At 40.1% G+C, this 23,041-nt stretch overlaps 1 protein-coding gene across 1 annotated transcript in view; it reads left to right on the forward strand.

The window, feature by feature from the left end:
* The window catches only part of TTC23L (tetratricopeptide repeat domain 23 like), a 31,170-nt gene that overhangs the window by 564 nt on the left and 7,565 nt on the right, over positions 1–23,041 (forward strand). The window contains exons 2-5 of the mRNA XM_069492103.1: positions 3,271–3,457; positions 7,027–7,150; positions 18,770–18,926; positions 20,245–20,370. Coding sequence (XP_069348204.1) covers positions 3,271–3,457; positions 7,027–7,150; positions 18,770–18,926; positions 20,245–20,370 — 594 coding nt within the window. The remainder of the gene's footprint in view (positions 1–3,270; positions 3,458–7,026; positions 7,151–18,769; positions 18,927–20,244; positions 20,371–23,041) is intronic.

Genomic DNA, 23,041 nt, shown 5'->3' on the forward strand with positions numbered 1-23,041 from the left:
TTCTTACATCATAATAGCTTATACTTACTGAGCACATAATATTTGCCAGGCACAGTTCTAAGTACATTACACATATTAACTGATTTAATTCCCCCGAAAACCCTGCGAGGGAGGTACTGTTATTACAACATTTTGTAGGTGAATATGAATCAAAGAGAGATTAGGCAATTTGCCCAAAGTCATACAGCTAGTAAGTGGTATTCAAATTGGGCATTCTGACTCCAGAGTCCATTGTTTTTATTTATTTATTTTTTTTGAGACAGAGTCTTGCTCAGTTGCTCGGGCTAGAGTGCCATGGTGGCAAGCTCACAGCAACCTCAAACTCCTGGGCTTAAGCGATCCTTCTGCCTCAGCCTCCCGAGTAGCTGGGACTACAGGCATGTGCCACCATGCCCGGCTAATTTTTCTATATATATTTTTAGCTGTCCATATAATTTCTTTCTATTTTTAGTAGAGACGGGGTCTCAAGAGTCCATTCTTTAACCATTCTGTATAGCAGAGTTTTTCAACCTTTGTACTATTGACATTTTGGGTTGGCCAACTCTTTGTTGTGGAGGACCATCATAGGTATTGTGGGATGTTTAGCAGCATCCCTGGCCTTTACCCACTAGATGCCAAAAGCACTGCCCCAGTTGTGACAAGCAAAAATGTCTCCATTGACAGAACTGAGAACCATTACTGTAGACAGTGCCCTCGAATAGAAATATAGTGTGAGTCACATATGTAATTTAAAATTTTCTGGTAGCCATATTAAAAAGCAAAATGAGACAGAAGAATTTAATTTTACGACTATATTTTATTTATCTCAATATATTCAAAATATTATGTAAAATTATTAATGAAATATTTTATATTATATTTTTATACTAAGTCTTTGAAATCCACTGTATATATTACATTTACAGCACATCTCAATTCAGACTAGCCACACTTCACATGCTTGATAGCCACATGTGGTGAGTGGTTACCATATTGGATAGCATAATTCTGTACTACTTCATAAAATATCCTGAGATTAAGGGTTATATAACTATAAAAATTGGAGTTAAAAAAGTATAGAGTTCACAGTAGAATATCTTGGAAATAATCAGATAACTCATATTGAATATTACTAATCAGAATTCATATTTATGATGGCAACATTTGGAAGTTATAAGCCTAGCAAGGCAGACTCTTCATTCAACTTGCCTATTCTTTTTATTCTGACTATCCTTTGAGGATCTAACTGGTCCGTATTCTCTAGCCATCTTTCTCATCTTTTATTACAATGATGGTCAAAGCTAGTTCTGGGCTTTACATTCTCAAATCGTTTGTCAGACCTCAATGTTTCTCATTCTTTTGAGGTCTCTGCTATTGGAGCTTGTTTCTTTTGTTCTTAGCTTAATTTCATTCAACGCTTAATTTAAAATATTTAGGGATTATAATTTTTAACATCCATAATTAGCAGTCTCTTTGGTGACCCCCAATAGATTTAACTTCTGCTCTAGGTCTGTGAAATAGGCAGCATAAGCAAAAATTTCTGTTGAGAGACTAAATTTTCTTTCTATTAGTTTTCTTAAGTTATGGTCTCTTGCCACAGATTTCCTTTCTCCTCAGTATTTTTCAAACATTGTAAAGATTTATTTTTTGATTCATTTGTTCATCATTTTACAAGCCATCATTTGTTTTTACTGTGGACCAGGTATCAGGGTTTCCGAAACAAATGAGGCTCAGCCTCTGCCCTCCCTGCTGGAATTTACTTGCCAAAGGCAAAGAAGACTCAGAAAAAAACAAAGAAACAAACAAAAAATCAGACAGTAATGTGATTCACACTGTAGTAGCAGTTTGGGGGAAATTTTTGCAAGCCCTTTGGAGGGTGTCTTTCTTGCTCCCCAGTGAGAGACTTCCAGCAGAGGTGACATCTGAGTTGTGTTTTGAAGGAAGAGTATGGAACTCACCAGGCAGAGAAGAGGCAAGTTTATCACCTGTTTTCTGATCACATCACATCTCCAGCCTTCCCTGGCTTTTGCATTGAGTTTGTGTGTTTACTGAAAGCATCCTTTCTTTGGGCAGAAGGTGATCCATCCTGCACCTGATCCTGAAGAAATGTTGCTCTCCTATCTATATGACCTGGTTCGCCTGCATGCCTCTTGATGGGGTTAATTAGAACAGGACTGGATGGATATTATTAGTATGTCATTTTTCAAACCTGGGCTAAAAGATTACACATGACATGTATTTTCTTTTCATGCTTTTCTGAATTTTCTTTCTTTTTTTTTTTTTTTAAAACATTGAACATTCACTACTTAAGTAATCAGTGGAAAAGAAAGGTAAAATTGTATTTTAAAAACTAAGCAGTGGCTGAACTTTTAAAAGATACTGTGTGTACAAAGATGATTCCTTTGGGAGACTTATTTATAATCAATTAAAATCTCTATTGTTGCTCTTAAGATCTCAGAATTCTACTTCTTCTGGATAATTTTTTATCTTATCGGTGATGTTAGAATATGGTTATCTCTTTTGTTGCACGAAATTAAGTCTTTTGATCTTCACCATTCCAATTACTCATTCACAATTACGTTCACCATTGAAGTCAGAAATCATCTAGACTGTGTGAGTATAAAAGAGAGAGATTTTCAATTCAACTCTTTCTCACAATGTTTATTTCTAACGTAACAATGTTTATTTTTGACATTTTAATGGCTGTTTCAGTGTTTGGTTTAATATTGCAAACTTGTCTGAAGGTGTCATGTTTCTCTTCCCCTGGAAGACACAATTTTGTCTCTCTAAAGAAAGGATATTTCTTTCTGAAACTGAACTTGACACAGTGTGGGATTGTCTCCCTCTCCCTGGTGGGACCCTCATCTACTTTAGTTAGTTGGCTAACATTAAAGGAGCACTTACCAAATGCCAGGCACTTAGTAATTGCTAAATGACCTATGAGTATTATCTCACTTAATCCCATAACCTCATCAAGTAGATATTCATGTTTACTCCTCATTTTACAGAGAAGTGAATTAATAACTTGCTTAGGATCATGTGGTTAGTAGGCAGCAGAGCTGTAACTCTAATGCAGGTGGATGGTTTACCCAATCTACTTAATTTGAACACCACATTGCTGTCTTAGTACTTTGAGAGTGACATGAGTTTATCAACTAGCTTTATTCCTTCAAGTTTATTTTAGAAAGCAGGTTCCTTTTCCCCCATTGAGAGAGCTGCGTCCTTCAATTTTATCTTGTTTTAGATAGGCAAAGGTCATATCCTGTCTCTGTGCCCCTCTTACATCCACAGGTCACAGCAAACCAAGATCCCAGCACATCAACAAACAGATGAGTTGTATTCGTCTGGTGGGTCTGGAGAGAGTGAAGAAGAAACTAAAGACAAGGATGAGGAGAAGGCCATAGACTCTATATTTCTTCCCAAAGACAAATTAGCTCAATCCCAGAAGAAAATTGCTCAACTGATTAAGGAAAACATGGTAAAACAAACAAAACACTAAGTTTTTGTTTCTATTAAAAAATACATCCATAATTAGAGAAGCTTTAAATGCAGATTGAAGCACAGGAAAATGTTCTATTTCTTTGAAAGCAGGCGGACAAAGCAGAGCTGCCCACCTTCTGGTTCTATGCATAGCTCACTGCCCATTCCTCCTTAGAGTATTTGTGCTCCTGGCTTTAAACTAAGAATTAATGTTTGGTTCTTCCTGTAGATGTTTGATTACCTTTAATTTAAAAAAAATTAGAAAAAAAATTTCTCCTGAAAGGTTTTAGCATGATACCTCCTGGTTAACAAGAGGGCCAGGATAGTGAGGCAGGGGCTGAGAACAAGGGGAGCCAGGCAGGTCTAGGCTTAGGCCTGGCAAGGATATGGCTAAGATGCCTGTGGTTACAGTGGAATCATAAGCAAACCAAACAGCCAGAAACAGGAGGTAGCAGCAGAGGTCAAAGAGTCTGAGTATACATTTCTTAGTGCAAGTCAAGGACTTGGCAACTAGGATTTCAGAGCAAGTAGGTAAGCAAGAGTGTTCAAAATCCAGGAACCTGAGACAGCATGATATCAACTTTCATTATTTGAACATAGGCACCAGTCTGCCTCCAGAACATGATTTGTCAACAGAGGAGTTTGTACCCTCACTTCCTAGATATTCTTGGTTAAGGAAAACAAATGATCGTAAAGTACATGTATGAAAAAGACCTGTAGATGGCTTAGAAAGGGCCGAGAGGCACCTCAGAGGCAAATGATGGAAGCTGATGCCTCTCTAGATGGATATCTGTAAATTTATCTTTGTAAATTATCCAGAGAACTTACAAAAGACAGTCTTCCTGGTCTGGACCCACAAATCCAGGCTAGAAGGATCTTTTCTAGAAACAGACAAATACTATCTGCCATGGAGTGCAAATGTAAGTTTTTAAGTCTTGAAAATTCCCTTGCCAGTTTAGATAATGACAAAGATTTAGATCTTAGGAATTAAATCTAACTCAGCCCCTAAACTCATCAAATTGCACACATTAAATATGTACAGTTCTTTATATATCAATTATACCTCAAAAAAGCTGTTAAAAAGATCTAACCCAGCCCAGTCCTCACAGCCCTGAAGGGTAGGGGGATGCCACCATCAGCAGCAGCAGTGCTGGGGTGACCTCTAGAGCCCATGTTGGTTGTCTCACTTTCTCCAGGGCAGGGAGTTTGGGGATAAATGTGGAATGTCCAGAACCAGGACAGAACTCAAAGCTTTGGATTCTTATTCAACTGATTTTTTAAGGTATTATGACTTTTCCTCAAAATAGAAATTAGTATTTACTGTGGTCAGCCCATGGTGAACTCTCAAAATGCAGAATGAATGTATGTTTTTGAGCATCAGGGGAAATGCCCTCCTACCATTGCTTGCATCTGTATATTTGAGCAGGGAGCACATGAAGTATCAACTTAGGTAGGAGATCCAAGTCAGGAGGGAGTAGTCCTTAGACTCACCTAGGGCACTGTATGTCTCCCTTTACATGGCCTGCACTTTGATAGCACTTAACAAATTTGGATCACTTTGATGCTGACTAATTTTTTTTCCTTATAATAACTGTAAGATGTAGGTTTCCACATCTTAGAAAAGGAAGCTGGTATTAGGGTCATCTTCCCCAAAACAACAGAATTAATAAACATTAGAACCAGGGTTGAAACTTCAGGCTTTTGATTTCTTGAAGTGCTATTTTCACTTTACGAGGACATAAATAAATAAACATCTGACTTTATCAACTGGTGCAGCCAATAAATGACTGTGTTTGTAAAATCACTGAAATATATGACTTGACCATTCAATTCTGGGATTTCTTGGAGAGTTTTGCCTGTCAGTTCTTATAGGGGCAGAGAGGCTCTTTCCCGTACCTCTTCCTTACCTCCTTGCTAAGAGAGAGATGATTCATTCAGCAGATATCGAATGCATGCCTGCTGTGTGCATTGGGCATGCAACAGTGAACATGAGGAATAAACTTCTGTTCTTGAGAGACTTACCTTATATTTGGGGAGATAGATAATAGATAACAAACAAAAAATAATAGCTAATACAATATTAGACAGAAGTAAATACCATAAAGAAAAAAATAACATAGGTAATGGGATCATGAGTGATAGAGTGAGAGACTATTTTAGATAAGGTGACCAAGAAATGTCTGTCTGAAGTAAACAAAGTGAAAATAAAATGAGTGCATGAACTACGTGGAATAATGACCCAAACAGAAGATACAGCAGGTGCACAGCCCAAAGTTAGTTGGCCATGTTCAGGAATAGCTGGGAAGTGCAGCTGTAGTGGAAGGAAAAAGGAGAGAAGGAGAGAGTGGTAGAGAATGAAGTTAGGAGGTGATTAGGGTTAGGTCAGAGTTTGCAGTGCCTTGGAGGCCACGATAAGGACTTTGGATTTCATTAAGAATAAAAAGTGGAAAGCCGTTGGAGGGTTTTGAATAGGAGAGTTATGATCTGATTTATATCTTAAAAAGATTACACTGCCATATAAAATATGTTTAAAAATCTACAAGTTTATGAATATAATAATAATGAACAAGCTATTTAGTCACCATTACAGTATGTTAGTGAACAGACTCATAGCTTTGAAAGCTGGTAAAGAAAAGGCAGATATACACCATGAATCCTGACCGTCTAATGTGAACTATACTATTGGGTAGTCAAAGAGAAGATGAGGGGAAATTTCACTTTTATAGAATTCTTTCGGCTAACAGATGAAGAAGAAATATAGAATTCATGTGTCAGAATTTTACAATCCTTTATGAATTGATTCATGTAGTTGTGCTAATATCATAAAAAGAGACAACCAGATAGTAGGTGTCTTCTGATAGAAGAACATACCACTACCAATGAGGTAGTTTTGCATTAAAAAAAGAAAGCTAAAATTAACTAAACTTCTAAATCCAACTGCTAATACAGAGGCAGAACAGAGAGTGGAAGGACACGTTGAATGACACCATGGGAATACAGTCAACAAAACTCATGTCTGTTGGAAATACTAGACCAAATTATCCAGCCTCTTTGAGATACTTATGAAATGTTTATAGAGGAAACAATAGAATGTCTTTGAGTTCTTCAGCATAATAGAAGGCAAGGACAGATGGATGAGGAGTATAGATATGAAACAAGATTGACCATGAGTAGATAACTGATGCAGCTGATGAGTCATTCTTCATCCTTGCCTTTTTTGTATATCTCTAAAGTTTTTCGTGATAAACAGTTAAAAGAAGTCACTCTGGAAAATAGGCTGTAGGGGCCAGAGGGGAAACAGTTAGAAGGGGCTGCTGTGGCCAGCAAGGGAAAAGGTGAGGGTAGCTTACACTAGGTACTCTTGGCAGAAATGAGGAAAAGAGTTTGGTTTTAGGATTTAGAAGTAAGGTAGATCCAACTGGACTTGATGGATTGAACAGGGGATAGGAAGGAAAGAGAGGAGAACAAAGATGACAGGTGAATGCAGTGCTACATTCCAGTGATAAGTTCATGGGCTGGAGATTTCTTCATTTGCAAAAAGCATAATGACTCATTTGCTCTCTACAGAATACCCAAGCAAACAAGGAGCTGATTCGATGTGTCATCCTTTCTCGGATTATTTTTGGGGAAGATCACTGGAAATGTGCACAGGCTTTGGCCAGCCTAGCTTATGGCTACCTGACATTGAGAGGTACTTGGTTTCCCCGCTGGGTCTGGGTGGCCAGCCTCTGAAGGCTGAACTGAGCCCACACAACCTCAGTGAGGGTGAGGATGACTGGGAGGGCTCCTTCCTGTCCCTAGTTCACACTTCATCAGGAGAAGGGAGAGTCCATGGATGAGGCAGACAGTGTGGCAAGGATCTTAGTGAGAAAGATAATAATGATGGTGATGATAGTTATTAAATATTTAGTGTGTGCCAGGCTAGTCTCATTTAGTCCTCATAACATCCCTGAAAGAGAGATACTATTACTATTCTCAGTTTATGGAGAGGACACAAGCACAGTGGACAAAGGACAATTTCAGGCATTCCAGCCACAGGTCAATAGGAGAAGAACTGGAAGGGATGTTCAGTCAGCATTAGAGAGACAGATCCAGTTACAGGACTTGAACTCTGGGATGGAACTCAGGTTCCTGGAAGGTCTAGCTTAGTGAAGGCAGGGTCCTCATCCTAGAGAAATGGTGCTTTTGAGCGGTACCATAGGAGAATAAGATAGGAATCTATTTGCTAAAACTGGAACCCAAATGAAAATTCCATGAGGGTAGAAACTTGTAGTAGAGGCTCAATAAATATTTGTTGACAGATGGAGAAGCAAGAGCACATTTCTCAAAGCAGGGGCAGGGCCAACTCTAGACCCTCTGTTCCTTGACCAGCCATGTCCCCCTGTGTGGACTATACACACTTCTGTGGAACTCATTGCACTGTGCTCATATATGCTTTGTTTAAATGCTACTGCCTCTGAAATAGAAGTTCCCTAAGGGCATGGACTAGGTCTAATTTGATCTAGCACAATTCTTTATACACAATATGGATCAGCACATTGTTCCTTGTTAGAACTTAGCCCGTGGCCTATATGACCTCAGTCTCAAGTGAGGCCTAATTTACAATACAAATTAAGGGCTTTATGGCTCAAGTGATTTGAAGGCTACAGGGTGAGGGAACAACACACCTGGGCCCTATGAGGCTAGATATAATAATCAGAACTGTTGGAAAAGTTAAAATCAAACTCATTTCTCAGTTATTAATTTCAGAAAATATTCTCCTCCTTAGGGTTCCATAGGCCCTTTTACACTCATTTTTTTTAAGACCAGTCAAGTGCAGTACTGAAAAGGGGAGAGAGTATAGAATAAGGAGTTTGATCTGTAATTCACTGTGAACAGTCAATTGAGTTAACTCACTACCTTCAGACCAGCCTCACTTGTTTTTTGTTTTTGTTTTTTTTTGAGACAGAGGCTCTAGCCTAGGGTAGAGTGATGTGGCATCAGCCTAGCTCACAGCAACCTCAAACTCCTGGGCTCAAGCTATCCACCTGCCTCAGTCTCCCAAGTAGCTGGGACTATAGGCATGTGCCACCATGCCTGGCTAATTTTTTCTATATATATTTTTAGTTGTCCAGATAATTTCTTTCTATTTTTAGTAAAGACGGGATCTTGCTCTTGCTCAGGCTGGTCTTGAACTCCTGATCTCGAGCGATCCTCCCTCCTCAGCCTCCCAGAGTGCTAGGATTACAGGCATGAACCACCGTGCTTGGCCCTCACTTGTTTTTAATGTAACTTTACAGTCATTCATTGATGTGGCAAGATCATGAGTTGTTGACATCATAGCATCAGGACAGTTATGCTGTGAGTCACAGTGAGGTCCTTTTAGGCCTTAAGAACATGTCTGTTGTGTTCTTAAAGAAGGATGCCATGGCTAAGGAGAGGAGGTAGTCCTTAGTTACTGGCAGAGCAGGCAGCCACATTTGTGAGATTTGAAGGCCACTGGGAAGGATCTGACCCTAATGGGCTTCCATTCTTCCTTACTTGGAATATCTATTCCAATGAGGCTACTTTCCTCAAAAACTTACTGCCTTTATGATAAGAGTCAAATGTAGGGGTTTGCTACTTCAACACTCATAGAGTTCTTGCTGTAAGCTTGGTGGCACTGTGCTAGGTGCTAGGGATATGTAAATGAACAGTAGTGGTCCCTGTGCTCTGGGCACATGCAGGGATCTTTTGGTAGGCACCGTAATCGTGGTAGGAATAAAGTTCTGGAGAACATAGATGAGGCAGTTCAGTGGTTCTGCCATCGAAGAAGGTCAGGGAAGGCTGCAGAAAGAAGGTGATATTTGTCCTGTCTTTGAAGGAAGAGTATAGTTTTACCGGGTAGATTTTGAGGGGAGTGGTAAAAAGTACAGAGTTGGCCCTTTTTATGTGTTGATCTAAGGCACGGAAGGTGACAGGAGGGCATTCTATATGAAATTCCTCATAGAGAACATTGTAGGTTTTCTCTAGTCCCAAGGGGTTAGGGTAGAACAGAAGGCACCTTAGGACAGACAAGTCATACTTAGAAATGGGACTGAAAAGGCCATTTGGGCCCAGATATCAAGGAGTTTGGGAGTTCTTAAGAAATTTGAAGTGAGGTAGTAATCAAGCTTGTGTTGTAAAATGAGGAGCTCTGGAGGATGGGTTGGACTGGTAGAGAAAGTAGAGGTGAAGACCAGTTAGGCCATTATCTTGCCCAGGTGAAAGTTGATAAAGGCATTGGCTATGGCAGTTGGAATGCAGTAGAGATAACTTAAAATGTACAATTGGTGACATTTAGTGGCCACTTCAATATAGAGTGGGAAGGACAGGGAAGAGTTGAAGCAGGCATGGCCTGGACAATTTGCTAAAATAGAGAATTAAAGAGGAAGACCAAGTTGATAGAGGAAGCTACTGGGTTTGGCTTCTGACAGGCTGGGTCACATCTATGTTGAAATGTTCAGTAGACTGGAAATGTTCAGTAGGCTCAGGAAAGATGGACAGTTTGGGAGAGGTAAGCCCATATTAGCAGGTTGAGGCCATAGGAGTGGATGGGCTTGATCAGAAAAAGTGTGTAGAAAGAGAAGAGAAGGGGACAGAGAGCAGAAGACTGGAAAACAAGAACCTCAGGATTGGGTCATGGAAGAGGGGCCAGCAAAGGAAATAGAAGAATCAGGAGGGGCCATGTCACGGAAGCCAAGGGAGGACAGAGGGTTTCAAATAGAAGACCAGTGTGGTTGTAACGGTTTTGAATGATAAAGAGAAGTCAAATAAGGTAAAGGCTGAAGAGAGATTCATGGATTTGGCAATGGGTAGGTCATTGATACTTGGTTTTGTAGGGACAAGTACATTCCTTGAGCCCTGGGAGAGCCCAGATTCAGGAAGACTAGCTAAGAGACTTACTGGAATTCAGACCTGAGGTGATGACAGCTTAAACTGGAGAGGAAGGTGTTTGAGAAGATTTGTCTGAACCTAGGGCAAGGCCAGATGCTGCCTTCTCTGGCCAGCATAGAAGATTACCATCGTAGGTCTATGCAAGGAGGATGGCCTGCATATTCTGAAATCAGCTTTTTCCATGACCAGCCACAAACTGACTTTGAGTTTTACTTTTACAATTAAATTCCAAGTTGTGTCTATATAAGTAAGCAGGTCATATCACAAAAGATGGTGATAACATCCTTTTCTATCTAATTCACAGTTTTTCTTGCTCCATTAATAGAGAACTATATTTAGGGTAATAGGTTGGAAGGGAAAAAGTTTTCCTGTAAAGGAGTTTTTTGTTTGCTTTTTCTAGATGGGAAAAACAGCTTCCTGGTTAAACAGAGTGCCCATAGGGTAAAACAGCACCTAGACTTGAACCCAGACTTTGTGACACCCAACCTAGAGTTTCCTAGAATAAATTATGATTGTGACCTTTATTTGAGAATAGCCCAGTGCCTCTTATTTCAGTTGTAGTCCTACCCAGTTTCTTCACTTAAGTTTTTTTTTTTAGTGTCTGGTCCATGGAATAAAACAAGTAAGGCTTTGAAAAATTGCAGACCTTTGAGAGAGATGAAGTGCTTGCTGAGCTCCACTTAGTTTTGTTGTTGTTAATCCTGTAACTGCCTTAAAATGGACAGAATATATGAGCCGGCCCTCTGTGTAGGCGGGATGTGTGTCTGTGTGTGTTCATGCCTCGCTGCACATGTGCATGTTTTATAGCCATCAGACCTGCTTTCCTCATCTCCCTCTGAGCCTTTTCCAGCACTGGGATATGAGGGTCAAGCCAACAGCCTGATTTCTCTCAATAAACAGTCTTTCAGTGAGTATTTAGTGAGAAACTTGTATATGTGAAATATATGAAGAGCACTTTGGGAAATATAATGTACAGAAGCCCTCAAAGATCTTAGTGTGGAAGGTGAGCTACCTAGAGACATAGCTATGATAGAAGGCACTATAAGGTAAATGCCATGTAATTGATTGAAAAAACGGGCTTTGGGAAGGTTGAGTGAAATCATTTCCAGCTGCGATGTTAAGTGACCGATTCAGTGGGGAGGTGGCATTCAAGAAGGACTGTCAAAAATGAGTTGGGTTTGGGGAGGTAGCAGAAGGGGTGGGTATTTCTGATACAGAGAACAGCATGGGCAAAGGCATGAGGAAGGAAAGTGCAATGTCTGTTGAGGCAGCAGTAAGCAGCCGTCTCTGGTTAGCACTGCTAAGATGAACTTCAAAAGGAGGGTGCACTGGGCAGGCCATGGTGTGGTTTTAAATACAGACTAAGGAATTTGTAATTTATTTAGTAGGGAAGGAGCACTATGAAGATTTTCCAGCGGGATGATGAAAGTATTTAAGTGTACTTTTGGCAAGGTGAATCTAGCAATGATGGAATGGAAGCTGTCTCAGTCATCTAGGTCCAAAACTAGGCTAGTGACAGAGGGGATGGGTGAGAAGGTAAGGATCCAAGAGTCTATGAAGGACACATACATTTATTATTAAACCAGAAATCCCACTCTGGGAATCTTTTCTAAATACACACTTACAACATATGGATAAGATTATTCTTTGCAGCATTCTTTATGAGTAAAAGATTGGAAACAACCAAGTATCCATCTATAGGGAACTAGTGCGTACACACAGTGGGATATGTGCAGCTTTAAAAAAGAGTATACTACTAGAGGAAGATCTCCTGGGAAAAAGAGAATGCACCATGCAGTATAGTGTTTATAACATGCCTCTTTTTGTATAAGAAAGAAGGGCAGAGCAATGAAAATGTATGCTCATATTTACCTAAAGAAACACTGAAGGGTACACAAGAATGAAATATAAAAGTTACTTAGAGGATACTTGGGGTGTTACCTTTTCATATAATTTTAACTTTTTAACCATAGAAATGTATACCTATTCAAAAATGATGATTAAAAGAGAGACCATGAAGGAAGAATTGGCAGGACATGGTGTTCAACTTGGGGTTGAGGAAAAGTGAGGCTCAAAGAAGACCATGAAGTTTCAGGTCCCTGAAGGTGCCATTTTCAGAGATAAGTAGGTAATGAAAGGAAGTGGACTAGGAGAGAAGTGCTGGGTCTAGTTTTTGATATGTTGATTTTGAATCACAAGAGAAATCCACTAATCTAAGAACCCCTAATCTGAAAATCGGATATCCAAAATGCTCCAAAATTTGAAACTTTTTCAGTGCTGACATGATGCTTAAAGGAAATGTTCATTGGAGCATTTTGGATTTCAGATTTTTGGATTAGGGATGCTCAGTTGGTTATCTGCAAATATTCCAAAATTAAAAAAAAAAAAATCCCAAACCCAAAACACTTCTGGTCCCAAGCATTTGGGATAAGAGATACTCAACCTGTAGTACATTTTCACTTGTTCTGGACATTTGGGACCAGAATTTGGGAGGAGAAAAGGAAAATAATAACCATTGAGGAATATTTTTGAGACCCAAACTAGAGAGGGGAAATGGTAAATTATAAGCATGGAGGCCAAGGTTGAAGTAACAGGAGTTGATAAAACTTCTGAGATGGAAAGACCCCAGCACTTTTCTTTCTCATGGGGGAAAGAGAGGGAAGGAGAGAAGAAAAGGAAGAAACTGAAAGAACTGAAAAATGGACACATGAATGGAAGGGAAAAAGGATGCTGTAAAGAGTTAGCAAAGAATCAATTAAAGAAGGTTTATAAAGGAGAACCAAGTTGGTGCAGAGCCTTGAGAGCCAAACAGGTAAGGGTGTCTGATGTTGCAGTGATGCGGAGACCGAGAAACGATTAGATTTATTTATTAGCAGGTCTTTGGAGGGACCTCAGGAGAACAGTTTCCCCACAGTGGTTGGAGCAGAAGCCAGATCCTAGGGACGCAGGGAAGGAACAGGCAGGAAAGTCAAGGGAAGATGATTTTACAAGAGAAGGAGAGGCAGCAAGATTCTAGGTGGAGAGGAAGGAACCCCAGTTAGAAGAGAGGGTTTGAAGGTTTTAAAAAAATGGAGTAATGATGGAAATGGGGTTCATGAGAGAATGTGAGGCCTTTGCAGCCAGAGTGTGTAGAAGGCTGTTGGTCGGTGGAATAGAGGAAGGGATGCTAGAAGTGAACTCCATTACCAACTGGCCTGGTAGTGACCCTGGGGAGCCTGGTGTACAGCAGCTGAGAAGGGGCTGGCAGAGACACCAGGGAGGTTGGCACCTAAGGTGAACGGTTTTCAGGTGTTCAGGAAGGAGAATACAGTAACGTGGACAAGCAGTTTCTGGAAACTCTGCTCATTATTAAACAAAACAATAAATTAGTGTGTTACTACTGGGAACCTTCCAGGTATTCAGGGCTCTATTATAATTGTTGCAAAATCCAGAAAAAGAAGCATAAGTCATGAACACTGTCTTCTCTGTCTAGTTGGTTTAAAAAAGAAAACAAAAACCAGTTAATCCGACCCGCAGGAGCCTAATACTTACCTGAAGTGAGTTTCCATTTGACAATGCAGCCTTTTTACAAAGATTCTGAAGCAGTACTATGAAAAATGTCCAAAGGACAAATATAAATAAACTACTCAATAAGAGAAATGGACCCTGGTAATAATTATAATGGCTAATATCTCTTCAAACTCACTTCAGTCAGGCACTATTTGATCCTTTTTTATATTAAATTAATTCTTGCAACAACTATAAGATAGAAGGTATTATCATTACCATTACATAGGTGAATAAACTGAGGCACATATAGCTTAAGTAACTTGTTCAAAGCCACATGGATAGCAGTAAGGGGCTAAGCCAGAATTTATACCTGGGAAGTCTGGCTATAGACTCTGTTCTCTTAATCACTGTACCACACTGCTTAAATATAGATGATGATCAAAGGTGAGTGCTTTCTGGTAACAGCAGCAACCTCCAAAGACTGGGTAGCTCTGACCAGATTCTTTCTGGCCTGAGTCAGTGTAACAGACATCAATGACAGAATCCCAACCCAAACTAAGCCAAAATGATTGATATGTTTAGTGGATACTTTTTTGGACTCATTTTTCTAATTCATCAATACTTCCTTGTATTCCTGAATCTCAAGCTCCAGAAGCAGGCCTTGCTGTCACCTGATTTTTACCTCTGTAACTGCTGCACTGTCGGTGTAGGGAGAAGGGTCATGTCCTTGGCTTGGGAGGGCAGGTAAAGGAAAATGACTTGGTTTAAAAGCAGACATTGGGAGTGAAGATGTGGTTGGAATTACAGAAACAGATCATAATTCTGTGAGCATCCTTCATAGATACATACAACAATAAGTCTTATATACACAGTATTCTTTTTTACATAAAAGAGGGTGTTCTTGCAATTAATAAAATGCAAATTCATTTCAAAGTGTTACTGATGCTGAATTCATAGTAATTTTTGTCATCATGAATTTTCTCAAGTAATATTTACTATAAAAATAATTATCACAAAGTGCAGGAAGCCATATGATTTTTTTAAATGTAAAAGCTCTTTCATCCTTGAAAAGGTTGGAAAACATTTGTCCAGAGAAATGGTCTTCAAACTTGAGAGTTAGTTCCTTTATCACTAAAAAAAAATTTGAGCAAACAGTTACTCCATATATGTGAATTTATAAGTTGTGTACAATAGCATTAAATGTAATATTGTAAATATTCATAAAACAGAAAAAGGGGATAAGATTAAAAAATAGAGAAGTTTAAATTTCCCCCCCACACCTATGGCATCTTGCATACCCATAAGGGTACATGTACCCCACTTTGGAGACCAGAGTGGATTCTGGGAAGGTGAAAGGAGTAATTTTTCCCTTTAAGGGCTTAAAGTGTAATAAACTGTTTTAAATCAAGATCCTAGTTCAGTTTGCTTAAGCCACGTTGGTCACCAGCTCAGCTTTATCATCAGAAGGACCACAGTGTGGGGCATGGTCCTGTGGAACTGTGTAATTAATTAGCTGCTGAGCTTAGAGGAAAAGTATTCCTCCTGGGGATTTCACAACCAGCGTGGGACACTTTGGCAGGGAGGGGGCAGGCTTGCAAAGCCTCAGGGACTGCCTCAGAGCAACTTGCTCAGTGATGGTAGTTTTATTGGCCATTCATAAGCCCAGAAGGAGTACTGTGCTGATTTGGGGTGGTTTTCAGTAGCTCCTCCAGTTAGCATCACCTTTCTTCCTCCTAAGGACCCAGGCAGCCCTATGAATTTGGTTTTTGCACTCCTTAATGACATACTCCCAAGGGCCCACCTGGTTGTGGAAAACAACCTATTTGATCAAAATACTCTCTCAGTTTCCTACTTTATGTTCTTGTTCTAAAGTAGCAATCTCAGCTTCTAATGTCCCAGGTAGAGTTTTTTGTGACCTTAGTAATTGACACTATCTTCCTGAAGATGTATGAAGACTCCCAATTATCTAACAAATCAAATCTAACCTCTTCATCTTGGCATCTGCTATGGTTTGAATGTGTCTCCTCTGAAAAGCAGGTATTGTCAATGTGATAGTATTAGGAGGTGGGGCCTTCCAGAGGCGATTAGACCATAAGGGCACTTCCCTCATGAGTGGGATTAGGCCTTATAAAAGAAGCTTTATGCAGCGGCCCTTTTTTTCTCTTCCACCTTCCATCACGTAGGCACACGACAAGAGGTTCCCTCACCGGGTGGCTGGTGCCTTTTTGATCTTGGACTTTTCAGCCTCTGGAACAGTGAGAAATTTCTGTTCTTTATAAATTACCCAGTCTCAGGTATTCTAACAGCACAAACAGACTAAGACAACAACCAAGACTTCATTTTACGTATCCGGTGCAACATACCTCATACATCTTTCAGTTCCGAGTTTCCCTTCAGTCAGACCGATCTTCTTAGTATCTTCCCTAACCCCTGTATCCACCCAACCTCATCCTTGCACACACACAGGGGCTCACTAGTTTGTCTTTATGGCCTCAGGCTATTTACTCCAAGTGGAAGCCCCTCCTTTATAAGCCAAAGTCCTACCCACTCTTCAAAAACAAGATGAATCCCACTTCCTCTACCAAGATTTTACTAACTCAGTGTTTCTTCGAGTGTGGTCCTTAGACAACCTGCATTAATATCATCTAGGACAGTTATAAATTCTTGATTACCACCTTGATTACCACCTAATTCTTGGTTACCACCTAAGACCCGTTGCTTGTGGTAAATGTGAGTTCCTTGTTCTTACCCCAGAACTTGTGAATGGTAACAACTGGAAGTGGGACTCAGGAATCTGCCTTTTAACAGGGTGCTTATGATACACAGTGCAATTTGAAGGCCACTTTTAACTTAGGACATAACTCTCTCTTAACTCTCTCATAACCAGAGTCCATGTTTCTCTTCATTTGAGACCTCTAGAAGAGAGATCTCTGAGTGTTCTACAGAGACTTGGCTCCAGATTGCTTTTAATTTTTCATTTTAGCAGTTAATGAAAGTTGTACGTAAGATTACTTTATTCCTACATCTTCTCAGTTGTTTCTCTGTTATATTTGCCATTTTCCTTTCCAACTTTGGGAGCTTTGACTTTCCATTCAAGATATTTTTTCTTTGTCCAGTTTAGCCTTGCTGGGGTGAACACTCACGTGGATGGTTGTGCCATTAGCCTTTTCCCACAGAACCCACTCAGTATAGATGACATGTTTCTTTCAGTAAATGTGGACTACTTTGCCAGTTTGCTGTGTTGTCCTCACACAACCTGAACTTCATCATCCTTTTGCGTGGGCATAGATTAGACATTGTACTAACATGCCAGCTCTTTGGAAAGAGGGGAGGACAAAATCTTCTGCAAATTTGGGAAGGTTCGTTTGAAATGCCTTTTATGGTTTTTACTTTGGTCAGAAGTCACAAAAGGATTGAACTTCATTTTGCTGCCACCACTTCAGTGATGGCTGCAAAAGGGAAAAGGAATCTGGATCACTCTAGCGCTCTCCCAGAGATGGCTTTTTTCCCTTTCCTTTGGTGTGTGACCAATTAGTATCACTGGCTTCATCATGGATTGTAATTCTCTAAGGAGGTCGGGCACATTTAGAATGCATGAGGGCTGCAGGCATCAAAGGCAAGTCCTTTTAAGTTAGCCCTATTGCCACTGACTTGCACCCATGCAGTGAAACTGGGCTCCAAGGGCCAAAGGCACAGCAATCTGGGTAGGACCAGGGCTGAGAGTGTGAAGTGAGGATTAGGGGTACAGTGGCCTACTTGCAGGGGGTGAATGTAGTTAGCACCCACTAGGTGCCTGCAGAGAGAACACCAGCCATTGTCTTTTCCAGTAGAGTGGAAGAGAACTAGGATAGTATACTCCCTGCTGGCCTTTCTCTTTTCCTCAGGGCATCTCCTTTTCTATTAGGAAAAGGAAAAGGCATGAGTTAGGCTGGAAGATGAGGAAGTAGCTCCGTAAACTGAGTGTCCCCGAGTTTACTTGTGTTAACTGGACAAATAGCAACTTGAGTAAGTGACCAGGAACATCAGCTTTTAGTTAGAAAACAAGGGGGAAAAGAAACAGGGTGTGGCTGGAAAGGGGGCTGCCCCCTCACCTGTGACACAGTGCACATTGAGGGGAACCTGGTGCTAAACCATTAGACCATCTGGGTCAGAGTTTTGTATATAGGAGAGCAGCTTCCTCACTGGGAACTGTGGAAAGTCAGCCCTGGACACAAGGGTTTATAGTAAAAAAATCTTTAAAAAATAAAACAAGGGGAAAACTCCCGCATTTCTATCTAGTTGGGGTTTGGCATTGCTTTTGTCTTCTTAGGGGCTTCACTCCATTTAGCAATTAGATTCTTTTTATGTGTGTGACCAATTAGTATCACTAGCTTCATCATGGATTGAAAAAATCCCCAGATGTAAATAATTGCATTCATGAGCCCTTGTATTTATAGAATGCCTTTTGCAGAAAGCTCAAAGCACAACATTCTATGGCATAACCTAGTCTGTTCCTGGGCTTTCTCCATGTGTTTGGTAAGGGGCAGCTTCTTTAATTATTGTCATTTGACATTTGGAGGCTAGAGAAGCTTTATGGGTTGAAAAGGTCACATGGCATTAGCAGCAGAATTGGGAATGGGATACTCAGCATCCGCTTCAGTCTCTATCAGTGATTTCCAAACTGAGATCCACAGTCAGGAGCATAAGAACTACTTGTGGAGCTAGTTAAAATTAGAGGTTCCTGGACCCCACTCCTCTAGAGATTCTAACTCAGTAGGTCTGCTGTGGGACCCAGGAATCTATTAATATATTCTTTATAAGCATTTCAAATAATTCTGATTTGCAGCCAGAGTTAGGAACAGATATTAGCCCCTTCCAGTAATGTCTTTGACTGAAGCATGCCTTTTTAATGTCTTTCTTCTTGCCACCCACCCTCTAACTTCCCCAGGCCTCCCAGTCCAGGCTAAGAAACATGCTGAGTCTGCGAAGAACACACTGTTGACCTGGAAGGCAAACATGACCTCAGACAAGGAGAAAAAGGAAATCCTGGAAGCTCTGGTCATGCTCTACTATACTCTGGGGGTGGCCTGGCTCCTGCAGAACCAATATCCTTCCCTTCCCGGCTGGGTTTGGTGACTGGGGCCACAGGCCACACATGTGCAATGGGTCGTCTCATACAGGAAGGTGAGAGACGGAACCAAGGCCTTGTAGCTCTTTTCCAATATCCAGGCCTTCCACTAGCCTCTCATCTCCATTTAGAAAGGTATGTATTTTCCTCCTGTCTGTCGAGATAAGCTCTGAGTTGAGCCATGGGAGGGACCTGACTAGTGACACCTCCCCTGGCCAGCTGAAGGTTTTCTGAGTCTGTCCTACTCTTCACTGAGTACCCAAGACAATCAGTATTAGCAATGAGGATGTGGGTGGTGGTGGCTGTGGCACTGTAGGAACAGAGAGAATGGGTGGTCATTTAAAGCACCGTTTGGCAAACTAGGCTGCACATTGTAATCCCCTGGGGAGCTTTTAAGAATTACTTCTGTCTGGGGCCCACTGCTTTTGATTTAAAAGCCCCCAAGTGATTGAGGTGTGCAGCCAAAAACCACAGATTTAATGACTCTTGATCATTTTAGTTTTTGGAAATGCTGTTGAATATTGCCAGTGAGGCCGGAGGCCAAGCAAAACAGACAAAAGGAGTAGTTCTCCAAATTCCCAGAGGGAAACTATGATTTGTGCCTCTCCTCAAAAACTTTGTGATTTTGACAGCCTTTTCGTACCATTCCCATTGGGAAGATGTTAAGGGCATTTCATGTTTATGAATAATCCTGAGCACTCTTTGAGCCCACCTGTCCTCAGTCTCCTCTCTACACATCCCCTCTTCTACTTTCTTGATCTGGATGCTCAACTTGCAAAATCTGCTATGTGGCCTTTCTCTGTTATACACTTAGCAGGGGGCTGTTGAAAATGTGGGAAACAGAAGGATGTTTGGGAATTAAGGGGATTTTCTTTTCTGTTTGCCTTTGGCCAAAAACCTGCTTTGCTTGGACTTTCTGAATGACCCAGAAAGTCCCTTTCAGCACAATTAGTTCCTTTATTTTACGATTCATGTGAACCAACTTGGGGAAAGTGAATAACTGTTGTCATGCCGTAGATGCCTCTAAAGGAAATCTAGTGTAATTTACAGTTTCTGTTCACTCCTGCAAACACCACCCACGCCAGCCCACCGCCACAGGAAACCCAAGCCCCTATTCCTTTTCTAAAGAATTCTTCCTTCTTGAAAACATACACACATGGGAAATAGAGAACATAGTTAAGTACCCATTTTCAAATATTGCTTTGTTTTCCCAAGGGGCCCTTTTGTTTGCTTATCAACTGCTGTCCCTGTGCAGTGGCAGTTTGTGTGTCTGGCATTTTCCTTGACTGTTTCACTGGCAGAGAGGCCTATTTCAACCTGCAGAAGGCAGAGAGAAACATGAAGGAACTGAAAGAATTTCGTAAGGGAGGCGTTTGTGGATTGCAAGTGTCAGAGAAAGACCTAACAATTGCTTTGGGCAGGTAAGATCTGGGCTTGGAGAAGAAGCTGAGGCTTTTATGAATGAGGCTTGGAGTCTGTCTCTATATAAGGGAGAAAAATATTCAGAGCAAAACCCCCAGAAACTCAAACGATAATAAAGGAGGCTCTTAATTACGAAATGCACGCACTGTGCTCCAAGCTCTTTGTGCACTGCCCCGTTTAATCTCTACAACAATGATTGAGGCAGTTGGTGTGATTATTATTTCATTAGAGAGAGACCAAAGAGACTGAAGCTGAGGTTACACAAAGAGTCCAAGATGACACAGCTTGTAAGTGTTGGATTCATGATCTGAACTCACGGACTCTTAGTTGTTTCTTATAAAATGCCTCTCACGCTTATTCTAGGATTCCAACTTTTTTTCTGAATTGCCACCTACTTTTGTGATTACATGTAACATCTTAACAGATGAAGAAGGAACACTTAATGAATATCACTGGAGGCTATGAAAGCTTTGCACAGCACGTGCATTTTAAAGGAAAGTTGTGCTCCATATGGAAACAAAGTTTGTGGAATTTTTTTCAAGCCAGCACAAGACTTAACTGTTTTGCAGTTGAATTAGGGATCCTCTGAGAATCAGAATATTTATTAATGAGAGAGGCTTCTCAGATTATCAGAAGAAAAAAATAAAGTTTACTGTTCCCTAGGTTTCTAAAAAATCTTCACATCCTTGAAAGCAATCTGTTTCCAAAACTGTAAGCATTGGCACGGTAGGGCATATGACTGAATGTTAAGTAAATGAAATAATACATGCATTATGTCTGCCTCCTCTAAACAACCGTGACTCTAGAAGTCAAATGGGAAAGGTAGGGAGATGTTGGAATGTCCAGAGCTAAGTCAAATGATTGACTTCAGTCCATAGGGCCGTAAATTAGAATGTCTACTGCTGTCACATGGGGCAGTGGCTAAAATTTTTCTGCCTTATGTGAAAGATGGCCTTATTCCTTTTTCAGAAAAATTCTGGTGCTCATTTTGTTCCTTCATTCCACAATATTTATTGAATACTTATTTTGTGCATGCTCTGTAGTAAGTGTTGGAGTGCCTACTAAGTATAACTACATACTAGACACTGTTCTAAATGCTTTACATAATTTATTTAATGCAAGCCTCAATACAGCTTAGGGTAGTACTTTCATTACTTTAATTTTATAGTTAAGAAAATTAAGGCACAGAAAGATTAACTCAAGGTGATAGAAGAGCTAGGATTGCAACTGGGGCATCTGAATTCATAGCTCACCTTCTATCCCACAGTGACTAAATATCTAGTAAAGGCAAATACGTTTTTTCATTTTAAGGGTAGAGAAACTAACGCAGGATTGTTCAGGCCAGACACCTTGCTAATATCTCCCTATAAGCTCTTGATAAGAGCCATTATAATCCTATAATTTATATTCTTATGGGCTAGGGAAATAGTGGTCTCATTGATCAAAAAATTACTTTTATAAAGAATTATCAGGTAATATGCCAGTGTTCTTTTGGTTAATATTCAGAGGAACGATAAGCCATCTAGCTTTAAAAAATTGTGACTATTGCTAAAATGCCTCATATAAAATAATTTTAAACACACGAATTATATTTTTTAATTTTTAAAAACTTTTTTAGAGATAGGATCTTGCTATGTTGTCCAGGCTGGCTTTGTACTCCTGAGCTCAAGGAATTCTCCTGCCTGAGCCTCCTGAGTAGCTGGGACTACAGGCACATGCCACTGTGCCCAGCTCACAAATATATTTTTGGTTTTTTGTTTTGTTTTTTATAGAGACGAGGTCCTGCTATGTTGCCCAGGCTGATTTTAAACTCCTGGTCTCAAGCAATCCTCCTACCTTGGCCTCCCAAAGTGCTGAGATTACAGGCATGAGCCACTGTTCCTGACTGTCACACATATATTTTTAATTCAATTTGGGAATACAAAGATGGAGGTTAGAGGGAAGTAATACTGATTGTGTATCTACTGTATGTTAAGTGATTTTATATATAATACTTAATCTTTACAAGAACCTTGTAATACAGATATGCTTAATGGTATTTTATTTGTAAGGAAATGGAAGCTCCTGGAATTTGATAAAACTAATAACTGTCAGAACTGCCTTTAAAACCACCCATGTTCTCATTTTGCCTTGCTCTCTCTGGAAAGATAGACCTGAATGAGATACTGCTTTGGCCGCACTTTAAAAAAATTATATTCCCAATTTTGTTGTGGAAAATTTGAAAATACAGACAGGTATGAAGAAGAAAATAAGTCAATTGTAATACCACCACCCAGACATAATTGCTGTGAACATTTTGGAGACATATAGATATATATCTCTCATATTTTGAGTGCAGTTTTATATCTTGCTTTTTTCACTTAGCACATTTTGATTTTCTCATATTGTTAGTCTAAAAAGAAAACACGATTTTTAATGTTTCTGAAGCATTATATGATATGCCATAATTTATTTAACCACTCCCTTTTGGGGGATATTTACATTGTTTTCTCTATCCATTCTCATTTTTAACTGAGGAGGAATGAACCAAAATAAATTAAACAAAGCAAAAACTTTCTTTGGCTGAAAGAGAGTGAACCAGAGGTAATAAAATTTTGATTTTAGAAACTCTGTTTATGGGTAAATTATCCCATCTTGTGAATTGCTGGAAGCCATTTTTTCCATTTGCTT

The sequence above is a fragment of the Eulemur rufifrons genome, chromosome 17 (assembly GCF_041146395.1).
Source record: "Eulemur rufifrons isolate Redbay chromosome 17, OSU_ERuf_1, whole genome shotgun sequence".
Lineage (NCBI taxonomy): Eukaryota > Metazoa > Chordata > Mammalia > Primates > Lemuridae > Eulemur > Eulemur rufifrons.